General features: G+C 47.6%; 2 protein-coding genes across 5 annotated transcripts in view; both read right to left on the bottom strand.

The window, feature by feature from the left end:
- Nucleotides 1-1954, bottom strand: part of LOC110967083 (dynamin-1-like) — a 31784-nt gene extending 29830 nt beyond the window's left edge. The window contains exon 1 of the mRNA XM_051950886.1: nt 1420-1954. Within this exon, the coding sequence (XP_051806846.1) occupies nt 1420-1580 (161 nt within the window). The 5' untranslated portion in view covers nt 1581-1954. The remainder of the gene's footprint in view (nt 1-1419) is intronic.
- Nucleotides 1955-5176: 3222 nt separating this feature from the next.
- The window catches only part of LOC110970011 (FHF complex subunit HOOK interacting protein 2B-like), a 12299-nt gene continuing 1988 nt past the window's right edge, over nt 5177-15487 (bottom strand). The window contains exons 2-18 of one of the 4 annotated variants that reach the window (XM_051950874.1): nt 15366-15444; nt 15125-15210; nt 13825-13908; nt 13635-13739; nt 12381-12500; nt 12119-12298; nt 11488-11681; nt 11296-11395; nt 11123-11199; nt 9925-10081; nt 9682-9842; nt 9499-9606; nt 9172-9262; nt 8853-8999; nt 8630-8770; nt 6582-6682; nt 5177-6459 (exon numbers count right to left, since the gene is read on the bottom strand). In XM_051950874.1, the coding sequence (XP_051806834.1) occupies nt 6435-6459; nt 6582-6682; nt 8630-8770; nt 8853-8999; nt 9172-9262; nt 9499-9606; nt 9682-9842; nt 9925-10081; nt 11123-11199; nt 11296-11395; nt 11488-11681; nt 12119-12298; nt 12381-12500; nt 13635-13739; nt 13825-13908; nt 15125-15210; nt 15366-15444 (1956 nt within the window). In that variant the 3' untranslated portion in view covers nt 5177-6434. The remainder of the gene's footprint in view (nt 6460-6581; nt 6683-8629; nt 8771-8852; nt 9000-9171; nt 9263-9498; nt 9607-9681; nt 9843-9924; nt 10082-11122; nt 11200-11295; nt 11396-11487; nt 11682-12118; nt 12299-12380; nt 12501-13634; nt 13740-13824; nt 13909-15124; nt 15211-15365; nt 15445-15487) is intronic. The other 3 variants (XM_051950873.1, XM_051950876.1, XM_051950875.1) reach the window with 3 other exon arrangements.

Genomic DNA, 15487 nt, shown 5'->3' with positions numbered 1-15487 from the left:
TTCTTCTGGGCTGACTGGTAGAACATTAATGATCTCTGTGACCACTTCATTAGGAACACCAGGAGGAACACATTCTGTCCAGGAACACAAAGTATTACACGTGTTCTCCTGGAAAGAACCCAGAAATGCTGCAGATTCTTACAACATAAAACGTTCTGACATCCGAGTCTTAGTTCACTTAACTGAAGGTTTTAGGTTCTACGTTCCTCCTAACATCGCTCATCTGGAACTGAAGAGAACAGAAACAGAACCATTCAGGTTCTCCGTTTTAACCTGCACAAAAAACGCCTCAAGAACGGTTCTTTAAGAAAAACTACTGGAGAATGACTTAAAGAGGTTCTTTACTGAAGCATGTTCCACAAAGAACTCCTGTCAAAATGGTTCCTGATAGAACTTTGGGGAACTATTATTCATGATTTATTTTGACGGTTCCTTAAATAACCCTTTGAAAAAAAGTTCCCATAACAGTCTCAGAACCATATTTGGTTCCGTTAGCAGTGAAACCTGCAGAACCATCCGGGTTCTGATGTTCCTAGTGAGTCAAACAGCCGAAGACCAGAGACAGAACCTCTGGAGGCAGAACATCAGCTGATCAGAAACACAAGAGGACTTTATCAACTAGAAAAGCACTCAGAGAGTGCAGACCTGCTCCAAGGACATTGACGTTCTCATGCAACATTGTATTCACGTACATTTACGTACGATTTATTCTAAGTTGTTTTTGGGCCATTTTGTGGGTTATATTCAACAGAGAGAGAGGAAAACAGGAAACCCATGCAGTAAAGATCATGAGCTGGAATCAAACCTGCATCTCAGTTCTGTTTATGAATCACCTTCTTAACCAGTTGAGCTATCTGGACACCTTGCTCCAGTTTGTTGGACGACATACTAACCTATGATGTTTTTGTCGTATTTTGGACCACATACTAAAACATACTAAAAAATTCAAAGTGATCCAGAATCCAGGATCCTTTCCGGATTGCCACCAAAATTAAATCAGCTCTTCCTCTTACCATAGTCTACATCCCCTCAAAATTTCATCTGAATCTGCCCAGGCGTTTTTGAGTTATCTTGCTAACAGACACACAAACGCCGGGTGTCACATAACCTCCTTGGCGGAGGTAATAACTGATGATTGATCAGGTGGACATACAGACGGACAGACAAGTGGACAGACAAGTAGACAGACAGACAGACAGACAAGTAGACAGACAAGTAGACAGACAAGTAGACAGACAGACAGACAGACAAGTAGACAGACAGACAGACAAGTAGACAGACAGACAGACAGACAGACAGACAAACAGACAGACAGACAGACAGACAAACAGACAAACAGACAGACAGACAGACAGACAGACAGACAAACAGACAAACAGACAGACAGACAGACAGACAGACAGACAGACAGAGACTCACTTGCCCACGAAGTTCTCCAGCACCGAGCTCTTCCCGGCACTCTGCCCGCCCACCACCGCGATCTGCGGCAGGTCGAGGCTGGCGTTCTGTCCGATGGCGCTGAAGGCGTCCTGGAGCCGGTTCACCAGCGGGATCAGGTCCTCCATCCCCCGGTTCCCCATGACGGACAGGCAAGAAGGCGGAGGCCGACAGGCGGGCAGAGGAGAGACAGGCGGAGGCTGCTGGAGCTCAGTCCGTCAGACAGGCGGCGGTGACACAGGCCGTCTGTCTGTCTGTGTGACGTAGCGCTGCAGCTGATCAATAACCTGATCAGAGGATCGATCAGTGACTGGTGCTGATGATGCTGAGGATGGAGATGCTCCCGCTGTGACCTTCAGCTACTGCAGGAAACAACACGCTGACACATACACGCACACATCCGGGACGGACCTTCACAATAAAAGCCCGGCGTGGAGGCACAACATTACAGGACTGAATAAAAGCCCTCATGAACGGTTTGTCTTCACTGTGGATCATTTCTAAAGTCCTGCAGCTCTGAGGAACCAGGACAGAGGTTCTTATCATCAGGTCCTGGAGATGGCAGGAGCTTCAGGTGAACCTGCAGTTTGGTTCTGCTGAAGCTCCTGCCATCTCCTCACCTATGGAGTAAGATTACTGTCAAAAGTATTCATCCACGATTCTAACCATTCGTATTCGTAATGTTAAACGTTTGTATGTTAATAAAAAATGTGTACACAAAATTCTGCTGTCATATGCATGAGTTTGATAAATTAAGGGTTAGGATTGTTTTTACGAGTATGAACCTAAAAGTTGTGAGTGCAACTCTAATTTCTACGACTACGAAGTCTTCCCTGTGAGGACGAATTCAAGTTTATGGGTACGAGTAGAAAAATACTGGAATGACGTCACATAGGTCACAGGGGAAGGTAATCGAACACAGATTGCTCCAAACGCGCATGCGCCATTTATAAAGAGTAGACGCCGGGTGGACCCGGTGGACCTACCGGGGCAGGTGACGCCTCACAGGTCAAGTAAATAACACATCCAACTTCTTGTAATTTATTTATTTCATGAAACTGTACTGTTTTAATTGATATACAGTTTATGGACGAAAGACGGTACTGCTTAGCTTGCACGCTAACGAGCCGGGCCGGTGACACATTAGCCTTCTAATGCAAGGAGGCTAATGAGGCTTAATAACAAAACAAACATAATTTGAGATTATGAATCGTGGCAATTGGCGTATGAATCAGCCCATTGTACAGCCTAAATTGCTGTAAATTAAGTCCAGTTTTAGTTCTTTGCAAACTCAGACACGTGCATTAGTTTAGTTTACAATGAATCTGGCGGAGTTCGGTAAAGTTGGAAAGATATTCACAGATTCGGACTTCCGGCATCAATAACTCATGAGATATATGTTGTCAAAACATGAACGATGCCTCTTTCAAATCGTTGTAAGGTAGACAATGTGCTACAAGGCCAATTTTATCAAAAGTCGCTGTATTTCAAGCTACAGAAATAACATTGGCGTCTATGAGCAGCCGGCGGTGCAACGAGTGAACAGGGACCGTCTGCAAATAGCAAAACCGCTGCAACAGCGAAAAGAGACGCTGCACATTTATTCAGTAACTTTACTCTTGTACCCTGTAGAGCCACCAAAATCACTGGAGCCATGAATGGGCTCTTGCTGGTCAAACTACAACTCTTGCTTTGGCGCTAAATTAAAAATCTGAATTTTAAGGAATTTTTATGTTTTGTATGATTATTTTATGAGTATTAAAATGGCACTTTTCTTCATGTATATGGTATATTTTATATAAACACACAGGTAAAATGGCATAAGGGCATAGTGTACTTGCTGTGACCTGTGCTGGTCAGACCGTCAGGTTTATTACCTCCAAGTATTGTCTGTACAGTCCTTAACTAGAAAAATATTACTCTCAATTTAACATTATGGTATAAATGAGTCAATTGACACTGAAACTTTGCAATAAAGTGTCTTATCGTCTTTCTTCTCAATCATCAGTACTTGAGGTGACAGTCTAAACAGTTTGTTTGGTATATTGGCATTATCTGATACTCTTCTTTGGTAAGGATTGTAAATTCCATTACTATACAGAATTATGTGTTTGGACAAACAAGTACACTATGCCCTTATGCCATTTTTCCTGTGTGTTATATAAAATATACCACATACATGAAGAAAAGTGCCATTTTAATACTCATAAAATAATCATACAAAACATAAAAATTCCTTAAAATTCAGATTTTTAATTTAGCGCCAAAGCAAGAGTTGTAGTTTGACCAGCAAGAGCCCATTCATGGCTCCAGTGATTTTGGTGGCTCTACAGTGAAGTTATTGAATATATGTGTAGTGTCTCTTTTCGCTGTTGCAGCGGTTTTGCTATTTGCAGACGGTCCCTGTTCACTCGTTGCACCGCCGGCTGCTCATAGACGCCAATGTTATTTCTGTAGCTTGAAATACAGCGACTTTTGATAAAATTGGCCTTGTAGCACATTGTCTACCTTACAACGATTTGAAAGAGGCATCGTTCATGTTTTGACAACATATATCTCATGAGTTATTGATGCCGGAAGTCCGAATCTGTGAATATCTTTCCAACTTTACCGAACTCCGCCAGATTCATTGTAAACTAAACTAATGCACGTGTCTGAGTTTGCAAAGAACTAAAACTGGACTTAATTTACAGCAATTTAGGCTGTACAATGGGCTGATTCATACGCCAATTGCCACGATTCATAATCTCAAATTATGTTTGTTTTGTTATTAAGCCTCATTAGCCTCCTTGCATTAGAAGGCTAATGTGTCACCGGCCCGGCTCGTTAGCGTGCAAGCTAAGCAGTACCGTCTTTCGTCCATAAACTGTATATCAATTAAAACAGTACAGTTCATGAAATAAATAAATTACAAGAAGTTGGATGTGTTATTTACTTGACCTGTGAGGCGTCACCTGCCCCGGTAGGTCCACCGGGTCCACCCGGCGTCTACTCTTTATAAATGGCGCATGCGCGTTTGGAGCAATCTGTGTTCGATTACCTTCCCCTGTGACCTATGTGACGTCATTCCAGTATTTTTCTACTCGTACCCATAAACTTGAATTCGTCCTCACAGGGAAGACTTCGTAGTCGTAGAAATTAGAGTTGCACTCACAACTTTTAGGTTCATACTCGTAAAAACAATCCTAACCCTTAATTTATCAAACTCATGCATATGACAGCAGAATTTTGTGTACACATTTTTTATTAACATACAAATGTTTAACATTACGAATACGAATGGTTAGAATCGTGGATGAATACTTTTGACAGTAATCTTATTCCATACTCACCCTGAAGATGTTTAACAGTCTCTTTTTCAACACAAAAAACTAACACAAAAACACACAAAATTACCACAAAACGCCCTAACCAAACAAACAAACAAACAGTGAGGTTAGATGTTTCCTCTGCAGCAGTTCTTCACTGAACTAAAACTTCTTGAACCTCGATAGAACCAGAACTAGTGTCTCCTCAGACTTCTAGATTCTCAGTCATCAGGTCCTGGAGATGTTGGAGCTTCAGGAGGTTCTGGAAGATGTTTCTCCTGGAACTCCTAACATCTCATCCTGTCGTTCGTCTTCTACCTCCATGGTTCCTCTCCAGAAACATGGAGACAGAAAAACCTTCAGAACAGAAACTGAAAGAACATTAATCAGCTGATTTAAACTTTTTGATCTGATCAAACTCAAACCGCAACTTCTGTCTTCTCACTTTTTATTCACAAACAGAAACAAACTACATGAAAACATTCTAAAGAAGAAGAACACCGAGGTCTGCACAGGTCCTGGTTCTCCTCAGACAGTAGAACATGGAGGTTTTCTGACAAAAGAACGTTCTTCTTCTTCTGTCTCTGGAGGTACTTCGAGGTAAATGAAGCTAGAACAGAAAAAGTTTTCAAAGGTTCTGAACAAAAACATTTATCACAATGGTTCAGAGATAAAGTCGCATTCATTCATTCATAAATCATTCCATTAATTAATCAATCAGTTCATTAATTAATCAATCAGTCCAATAATTAATAAATCCATTAAGTTGTTTTGGGATAAAACTGTTCCGTTGCACTTTAACACACAAAACGAACAGAAACATGTTTTCACATTCAGCTCTGACTGGGTTCCTGCAGGTTCTAGTTCCAGTGACGGGTTCTGCTCTGGAACACGTATGTTGTATGTTCCATATAAAACACTTTTCTTAATGTGTCCGATATTCAACCTAAAATCTGTGAAATAATTTAAGTTCTAAAATGATTCTTTAAAGGTTCTCCTCTTCCCTCTTAGGGAACGTTTGAGGTGCTGCTGCTCCTTCGGTTCTCTCTGGTAGAACTCAGACGTTCTCGTGACAGTTTGTCGGTTCAGGTTCTCTATCGGGTTCCTCGGAAATTATCATTAAAATCTGCCTAGAAACAGCGTGTGACTGGCTGGAAGCGGTCAGGACGTTCTGATCCGATCCACGGGTTCTAACTGATCTGTGTCCACTGAAGGATGGATCTGGAGATGCTAAATACGATCACATCAGAACGTCCCGCTAACAGAACACCTGAGAACACCTGGTCTTGCTGCTTCTTCAAAGACCAGATTAAAAAACTCAGATTGTCGTCCCTCAAACACGAAGCCTTCAATCAGGTCCTCGGTCCACCTAAAGGACCAGGTGGGATTCACACCTGCTCCTTCAGGTGGAACCGTTACTGTGCACTCAGAAGGACCAGACCCTGGTGATCCAGCCCAGTCAGTCCTGGTCCAGGTGGTCCTGGTCCAGTCAGTCCTGGTCCAGGTGGTCCTGGTCCAGGTGGTCCTGGTCCAGTCAGTCCTGGTCCAGGTGGTCCTGGTCCAGCGGCAGCTTGACGAAGGCGATGGCGGCGAGCTCCTTGCAGAACTCCTCAAGAACAACGACTCCCCTGAGCAGCGTCAGGTGTTCCAGTCTGAGGACACAGGTGAGTCAGGTGAGCTGTGACATCATCAGTCCAACAGGTAAGAGTCACAGCTGTAAACAGAACCAATAATCCACCAATAGTTTGTATTGATCGGCAAACCGACCTCACCTGATTGATACACTGATCAACACAATGGTTATTGATTACTGATTAGTGGTTATTGATTAATTACCCAGTTTCCTGTTTTAGTCCCAGCAGGTGTCTCCTGGTGTCCAGCAGTCTGTTTGACAGGTGAGATACCTGCTGGATCCTCTGCATCACCTGTCCCATCAGCTGAGAGGACAGAGACACGTTAGCTTCATGGGACCTGTCTGCCTGTCTGCCTGTCTGTCTGTTTGCCTGTCTGCCTGTCTGTCTGTCTGTCTGTCTGTCTGTTTGCCTGTCTGCCTGTCTGTCTGTCTGCCTGTCTGTCTGTCTGTCTGTCTGTCTGTCTGCCTGTCTGCCTGTCTGTCTGCCTGTCTGCCTGTCTGTCTGCCTGTCTGCCTGTCTGTCTGCCTGTCTGTCTGTCTGCCTGTCTGTCTGCCTGTCTGCCTGTCTGTCTGCCTGTCTGTCTGCCTGTCTGTCTGCCTGCCTGTCTGTCTGTTTGCCTGTCTGTCTGTCTGTTTGCCTGTCTGCCTGTCTGTCTGTCTGTCTGTCTGTCTGTCTGCCTGTCTGCCTGTTTGCCTGTCTGTCTGTCTGTCTGCCTGCCTGTCTGTCTGTCTGTCTGTCTGTCTGTCTGTTTGCCTGTCTGCCTGTCTGTCTCTGCCTGCCTGTCTGTCTGTCTGTCTGTCTGTCTGTCTGTCTGTTGTTTGTCTGTCTGCCTGTCTGCCTGTCTGTCTGTCGTCTGTCTGTCTGCCTGTCTGCCTGTCTGTCTGTCTGTCTGTCTGCCTGTCTGCCTGTCTGTCTGCCTGTCTGTCTGTCTGCCTGTCTGTCTGCCTGTCTGCCTGTCTGTCTGCCTGTCTGTCTGCCTGTCTGTCTGTCTGTTTGCCTGTCTGTCTGTCTGTTTGCCTGTCTGTCTGTCTGTCTGCCTGTGTGCCTGCCTGTCTGTCTGTCTGTCTGTCTGTCTGTCTGCCTGTCTGTCTGTCTGTCTGTCTGCCTGTCTGTCTGCCTGCCTGTCTGTCTGTCTGTCTGTCTGCCTGTCTGTCTGCCTGCCTGTCTGTCTGTCTGTTTGCCTGTCTGTCTGCCTGTCTGTCTGTGTGCCTGCCTGTCTGTCTGTTTGCCTGCCTGTCTGTCTGTCTGTCTGCCTGTCTGTCTGCCTGCCTGTCTGTCTGCCTGTCTGTCTGTCTGTCTGCCTGTCTGTCTGCCTGCCTGTCTGTGTGCCTGCCTGTCTGTCTGTTTGCCTGTCTGCCTGTCTGTCTGTCTGTCTGTCTGTCTGTCTGTCTGTCTGTTTGCCTGTCTGCCTGTCTGTCTGTCTGTCTGCCTGCCTGTCTGTCTGTCTGTCTGCCTGTCTGTCTGCCTGCCTGTCTGTGTGCCTGTCTGTTTGCCTGTCTGCCTGTCTGTCTGCCTGTGTGCCTGCCTGTCTGTCTGTCTGTCTGTCTGTCTGCCTGCCTGTCTGTCTGTCTGTCTGCCTGTCTGTCTGCCTGCCTGTCTGTCTGTCTGTCTGTTTGCCTGTCTGCCTGTCTGTCTGCCTGTGTGCCTGCCTGTCTGTCTGTCTGTCTGCCTGTCTGTCTGCCTGTCTGCCTGTCTGTCTGTGTGCCTGCCTGTCTGTCTGTTTGCCTGTCTGCCTGTCTGTCTGTCTGTCTGCCTGTCTGTCTGTCTGTCTGCCTGTCTGTCTGCCTGTCTGTCTGTCTGTGTGCCTGTCTGTCTGCCTGTCTGCCTGTCTGTCTGTCTGTCTGCCTGTCTGTCTGTCTGCCTGTCTGTCTGCCTGTCTGTCTGCCTGTCTGTCTGTCTGTTTGCCTGTCTGCCTGTCTGTTTGCCTGTCTGCCTGTCTGTCTGTCTGTCTGCCTGTCTGTCTGCCTGTCTGCCTATCTGTCTGTCTGCCTGTGTGCCTGTCTGTCTGTCTGTCTGCCTGTGTGCCTGTCTGTCTGTCTGTCTGTCTGCCTGTCTGTCTGTCTGTCTGTCTGTCTGTCTGCCTGTCTGTCTGTCTGTCTGTCTGTCTGCCTGTCTGCCTGTCTGCCTATCTGTCTGTCTGCCTGTGTGCCTGTCTGTCTGTCTGTCTGTCTGTCTGCCTGTCTGTCTGCCTGTCTGCCTGTCTGTCTGCCTGTGTGCCTGCCTGCCTGTCTGTCTGCCTGTCTGTCTCACCCTGATGAGGACGGAGAACAGCGACCTGCAGCAGGGCGACAGGTGGATGTAGGGGTTGAGCAGGTACTCGTGCAGCAGAGGGTGGCTGAAGGACGACAGTCTGGACAGAACAGCCGTCAGCTGCAGGTTCACCTCGTACGGCTGCAAGCACACACCTGGACAGGTGAGTCAGCCAATCACAGCACACAGTGCACCAAAAGTGTGTGGGGTGAGACAGGTGTACCTGCTCCAGGATACGTCCCAGTCGATCAAACAGAACTTTCAGCAGGTGACCCTCGAAAAAGTGGACCTCCTCACCTGAACGGGAGGCGGAGCAAGGCAGGCTGAGCGGCCAATCCCAGGACAGAGAGAGCTGCTGACACTGAGCCACCTGGTGGAGGGGGCGGAGTCAGTCGACCACATCAATCTGTGCTAAACGTCATGTAGCTTCTGCCTAGCTCATGCACTAATACTAAGGCTAATGCTAAAGCTAATGCTGAAGCTAACATTAATGCTAAAGCTAAAGCTGGTGCTAATGCTAGGCCCAGGACAGGTGTTCTGACCAGTGTGTGAGCATCGTGGACGTACGACTCGTATCCTCCCTCCTGCAGCAGCTGAGCTGATCTCACCTGGACAGGTACCAGACACAAGAAACTACACACACACACACACACACACACACACACACACACACTGCAAGTCAACATTCAGATCAACTGAGAAAAAATCAGAACTAACCTCAGAAACAGGTTCTAAAGGTTCCACAGGTTCTATGGGTTCTACAGGTTCTTAATGTTCTACAGGTTCCACAGGTCTTACTGGTTCTACAGGATGACCTGCTGTCAACATGGGAGACCAGCAGAACCATCAGGGTTCTAAGGAGGTTCTACCTGTTGACCACGTCAGCTGATCCCGGTCCGGAGGCAGGAGGATGAGGAGGGAGAACATCGTCTGAGAAGGACAAGCTGTCTGAGAAGAACGGGTCTTCCTCCAGGTCTCTGACGGGACACAGAGTGATCAGTGAGACAGCAGGGTTCTAAGGACATGCTCCTGGAGGACAGGGTTGGACCTACTCGCTGTCCTCGCTGCTCTCAGGCGGTTTGTCCTCCTGACCTGCAGCAGGTGAACTCAGGTAACTGCGACTCTGCAGGAACGTCAACACCAGAACGTCCAGAATGTCCCTGTGAGGCTTCTGTAGGAGCTCCTCCACCAGAGACAGAGACACCAGGCTGATCTGAGGACAGACACACATCATTCTGGACTCATTCTGGATGGCTCTGAACAAGGTGGGTGTGGCTTCCGGCAGGTGCTCTCACCTGGTCGGAGATGTGGTCGCAGCGCTGCATCAGCAGCTGAGTCAGAGCGTCCGTCCTCAGCAGGAAGTGGACCAGTTGGTCCAACAGAGATGAGGACTGGACCAGTCTGACGGCAGCACAGAGGACAGAGGTGGAGGCCAGGACCACCTGCTCACACCTGGACACACCTGGACATCAGACAGGACCAACTCTACCTCCGCACCACCAATCATCACCTTCATCACACCTCCTGGATCACAAAGTCAGAAGAAACTCAGTGGAACTAAAGTCAGTCCATGGTTCCTGAGGTTCTATAGGTTCCTGAGGTTCTATAAGTTCCTCCTTCAGTCCTCCTCGTGGAGGAACCAGAGTCCACTCATTTCTTCTCACATCTCCTCTGTGTTCTTCAGCTGCTCTCTGCTGGAGGGGTTGTGTTCCTCTACCTTTCTCTGGAGAAGACCTCAGAGGTTCTGCTGGCTTCAGGACTCACACTGTCCAGGTCCTGGTTCCACCTGGTTCTAGAGGAGAAGCTCTGGTGTGATGTTGTTCTTTGGATGTTCTCCTCATGACTGGATAGAGAAAGTAGTTCACTGTCTGTGGAGTCATTTTAGGAGTTCTGATTAGTGGAACTATGACTCCTTCTAGACCTCCTGATTAGTGGAACTATGACTCCTACTAGACCTCCTGATTAGTGGAACTATGACTCCTTCTAGACCTCCTGATTAGTGGAACTATGACTCCTTCTAGACCTCCTGATTAGTGGAACTATGACTCCTTCTAGACCTCCTGATTAGTGGAACTATGACTCCTACTAGACCTCCTGATTAGTGGAACTATGACTCCTTCTAGACCTCCTGATTAGTGGAACTATGACTCCTACTAGACCTCCTGATTAGTGGAACTATGACTCCTTATAGACCTCCTGCTTAGTGGTACAGATGTTTCTCTTCCTCTGTTCAGTTCTTCTCCACGTGGAGCCATGATGCAGACATAGATAGACCCAGTCCATAGGTCCAGAGCCGAGAACGTTCTGCTGTTCTCAGCTCCATTTAGAACCATGTTCATCAGGTAGACTGAGTGGAATCACAGCTGGATCACTTTAGTTCTCTGAGTTTCTACTTTGGAGCCTGAACTTTAAGTGTTGTCTTTATGAAGTAATGAAACAAGATGATGGTGACGATGATGGTGATGATGATGATGATAATGATGAAGAACTTACGTGTGCAGCAGCTGAGGATGAAGAACCTTTAACAGCCACAACTGATGAACACACTGAGCCAGCTCCTCCGACAACACCTGAAACAGCAGATCCACAACCATGAGTGCACCTGCAGTAGTACTTACAGTACTTAGTAGTACTATTTACAGCAGTATTTACAGCAGTACAGCTACCTGTGGGGCCGCCCTCATCAGGTGATCCAGGAAGTCCAACCAGCAGAAGAAGTTGGTCATGTGATCTGGAGCCTCTGAGCTGCAGCCGGAGAACTGAGCGCTGATGGAGATACAGAAATACTGTCGTACTACTGCTGACAGTACTGGTGTAGTACTAATAGTACAGCTGATAGTACTGCTGTGTACAAATACCTCCAGGCAGTGTGAGGCCAGTTCTGCAGCTCCAGAGGGTCCAGGTTCTCCAGAGGCAGCAGGGAGTAGAGCTCCAGCAGCCTCCCAGCCAGCAACTCTCCCAGCTGCGTGTGGTGGGTGAGGAGCTCCCCTGCAGCCTGGAGCTCCACCAGCAGCACCACGCTTTCAAAGGCCTTCAGCCTCACCGGCGCCCTCTGTGGACAGATGGGGACATCACAGCAACACGGCTGGAACACGCTATTGACACATCACATGTGATCACAGTCAGATCTGTTACTGATTTATCTGTCGACCAATACGTCCTAATCAGTCAGCTGATTAGAGGTAGTTAACCAGAACACTGTAGTTAGTTAGCTGGAGATAACCGGGCTGATGCAGTTAGTCAGCTATAGTTAGTGATAGTTAGATGTAGTTGGTGAGCTGTAGTTTGCTAGCTGTAGATAGTTAGCGGCTGGTAGTCAACTGTAGGTAGTTAGCAGCAGTTGGTAAGCTGTAGATAACTGGGCTGATGTAGTTAGTTAGCTGTATTTAGTTAGCTGTAGTTAGCAGTACCTAGTTAGCTGTAGCCAGTTAGCTGCAGTTAGTTAATGGTAGCTAGTTAGCTGTAGTTAGATAGCAGTAGTTCACTGACCTGACTCCTGCAGAGCTGCAGCAGAGCTGACAGCAGAAGACTCTCTGATTGGACAGGACTGGAGGCAGATGGACTTGATTGGCTGCAGGACTGTTGTGGCTCTGTCCTGTGACTGGAGGTCTGTGTCCTGCTCTGTGATTGGTAAGAGGCTGCCATCACGGCTGCTGGTTGGTCCAGAATCTGAAAACACGGAGGCCTACAGGTGAGGTGGTCATGTGACAGCAATCGTGAACAGACCAATGACCTGACGTCACCTGGTTACCTCCAGGACGTATCTGAGCGCGTGTGGGTCCTGTTTGACTCTGGAGCAGATCACCAATAGGAACTGAGCCTCCTCCTTCTCGGTGTGCGAACCAGGAAGTGCACAGAGACGAATCAGCTTCTAGGAGGCAGAGCAGAGATGATGTCATACAAATGGTGTGGTCCAGCACCAATAAAACAACGGAATGGTTCATGTCCACAGGAGCATTTTTACACGAGGCAACACGCTGTTTCCCAACATCGACCAGTCCGTCCCAGGAACCAGATGAGAATGTTTCAGGTTCCAGTCAGTCGGGTCAGAACCAGAACTCAGGTCCCGGTTTCAGTGAGAAGAACCAGCCAATCAGAAGCAGTGTTTGTGGAAGCAGAGATTCTCAGAATAAAACAGCTTCTAAATGAGTTCAGCTTTAAAGTGAAATAAAGTTCATAAAAAGTGGAGAACTTGAGAAAGGATCAGGTTTTTACAATAAAAATAGTTAGAGAAAAACTCATCTATAAACATAGAGCAGGGCTCCAGACTAACTTTTTTTCCACAGTGGCCCCTAACTTAGAATTTTAGGAGTGCAAGCAGAAATTTAGGGGCGCACGTCAAAATCGACTTGCAAAGTAAATATTCACATTTCCTCTCATTTTCACTGTATTGATGATAAACACTTGCACAATAAATGCAGAAACTATGTTTTCAATTCACATTTTATAGTGCAGCAGTTGACACAACATAAGAAAAGCCCTCAGAGCGCAGTACTCTAGCAAGGCGGCTCAGTTGATGTATTATTTCTGACGGATGAAATCTGGAATAAAAATGACCTTGTGCTGAGTACAGGCATGTGTTATGCATGTGCAAATTATGTATTTATACCAAATCACATGTAAATTACTCTTATAAAGGTCTGTTGATCAGTTCATCAATTTTGGCAAGCCTTTGTTTTGCTAGTGTTAAAATAACGTTCCCTTCAGGCTTTTATTTTGAAGGTGTATTTTTAATGGTACGGGCTTTTATTTTGTAAAACATTCCAGCGGCACAGGAAGTGATTATCTAAGAAGAAGTTTCTTGACATGATGAAGACGCTGCTGAAAAGTACGAAAATTCCTGTAAAGACCAAAGAAAATGGTTTCACACTGTTGCTGTCTAGCAAAGGATGTGTCTGAACTTATAAGCAGCTGGAATGGAGACAAGCTCTGACGGTGTTTCTGAAGAAAGGAGTGAAGGTGTGTGTGTGTGTGTGTGTGTGTGTGTGTGTGTGTGTGTATTTACCTGCACAGGTCTGTAGATGTTCACCAGGTGAAGCAGCGGCTTCTGCATCTGAGAGAGGAACTTGGAGAAGAACAGCAGAACCTGCTGGAACATTCCTGGCGGATACTGAGAACAGATCCACGCATCACATCAGGACACAGAACAGAACCTCAGAACAGAACCTCAGAACAGAACCTCAGAGTGACGGTACCTGGGCCTTCCCCAGAGTGCTCAGAGTCTCCAGCAGCTTGTGTTGCAGCAGATACTCCAGACACGGTCCTGTGTCCTCTGGAGCCTGATCAATACACCAATCAATACATCGATCAGTACGCCTGATAAGTCCCAACCCTCTATATCAGAGTATTAAGTACCACATAGAGTTGTGGGTGAAAAACACTACAATGCAAAACATCAGATTTCCCATCATGCACTGGGCTCCAGAAACATCACATGTGTACGACTGACGGTCCCCTTAGCGTTACTGACGGTCCCCTTAGCGTTACTGATGGTCCCCTTAGCGTTACCGACGGTCCCCTTAGCGTTACCGACGGTCCCCTTAGCGTTACTGACGGTCCCCTTAGCGTTACTGATGGTCCCCTTAGCGTTACTGACGGTCCCCTTAGCGTTACCGACGGTCCCCTTAGCGTTAATGACGGTCCCCTCAGCGTTACCGACGGTCCCCTTAGCGTTACTGACGGTCCCCTTAGCGTTACCGACGGTCCCCTTAGAGTTAATGACGGTCCCCTTAGCGTTACCGACGGTCCCCTTAGAGTTAATGACGGTCCCCTTAGCGTTACCGACGGTCCCCTTAGCGTTACCGACGGTCCCCTTAGCGTTACCGACGGTCCCCCTTAGCGTTACCGACGGTCCCCTTAGCGTTAATGACGGTCCCCTTAGCGTTAATGACGGTCCCCTTAGCGTTAATGACGGTCCCCTTAGCGGTCCCCTTAGCGTTACCGACGGTCCCCTCAGCGTTACCGACGGTCCCCTCAGCGTTACCGACGGTCCCCTCAGCGTTACCGACGGTCCCCTTAGCGTTACCGACGGTCCCCTTAGCGTTAATGACGGTCCCCTTAGCGTTACCGACGGTCCCCTTAGAGTTAATGACGGTCCCCTTAGCGTTACCGACGGTCCCCTTAGCGTTACCGACGGTCCCCTTAGCGTTACCGACGGTCCCCTTAGCGTTACCGACGGTCTCCTTAGCGTTAATGACGGTCCCCTTAGCGTTACCGACGGTCCCCTTAGCGTTACCGACGGTCCCCTTAGCGTTAATGACGGTCCCCTTAGCGTTAATGACGGTCCCCTTAGCGTTAATGACGGTCCCCTTAGCGTTACTGACGGTCCCCTTAGCGTTACTGACGGTCCCCTTAGCGTTAATGACGGTCCCCTTAGCGTTAATGACGGTCCCTTAGCGTTACTGACGGTCCCCTTAGCGTTACTGATGGTCCCCTTAGTGTTAGCTAACTTTCCTGCTGCTACAGCTAATAAGACAGGGGAGACAGGTGAGTCACCTGTTGTTTGTCCTCGTACACCAGGATGTCCAACATCTGTTTGAGACGCCATGGGATGTCTGTCTGTCTGACAGGACGACTGTCATCTACACACAGACAGACAGACAGACAGACAGACAGACAGACACAGACACAGACACAGACACAGACACACACACACACACACACACACACACTGGGTGACTGTGATTGGCTCATCAGGTGTCAGGTGACAGACTACCTGCAGGTTAAAGCTCCTCACCTGTAGTCTCGATGTAATAATTAGTAATTGATTTCCAGTGATCAATGAACGAGTCCAGCAGGTCGACTGTAGGCTCCCTCTGAGAGACAGACAGAGACAGACAGGAGGAGACAGTAACTAAT

The sequence above is a fragment of the Acanthochromis polyacanthus genome, chromosome 7, assembly GCF_021347895.1.
Source record: "Acanthochromis polyacanthus isolate Apoly-LR-REF ecotype Palm Island chromosome 7, KAUST_Apoly_ChrSc, whole genome shotgun sequence".
Lineage (NCBI taxonomy): Eukaryota > Metazoa > Chordata > Actinopteri > Pomacentridae > Acanthochromis > Acanthochromis polyacanthus.
The sequence above is the reverse complement of the archived record's forward strand: the minus strand, read 5'-3'. Positions and strand labels throughout refer to the sequence as shown.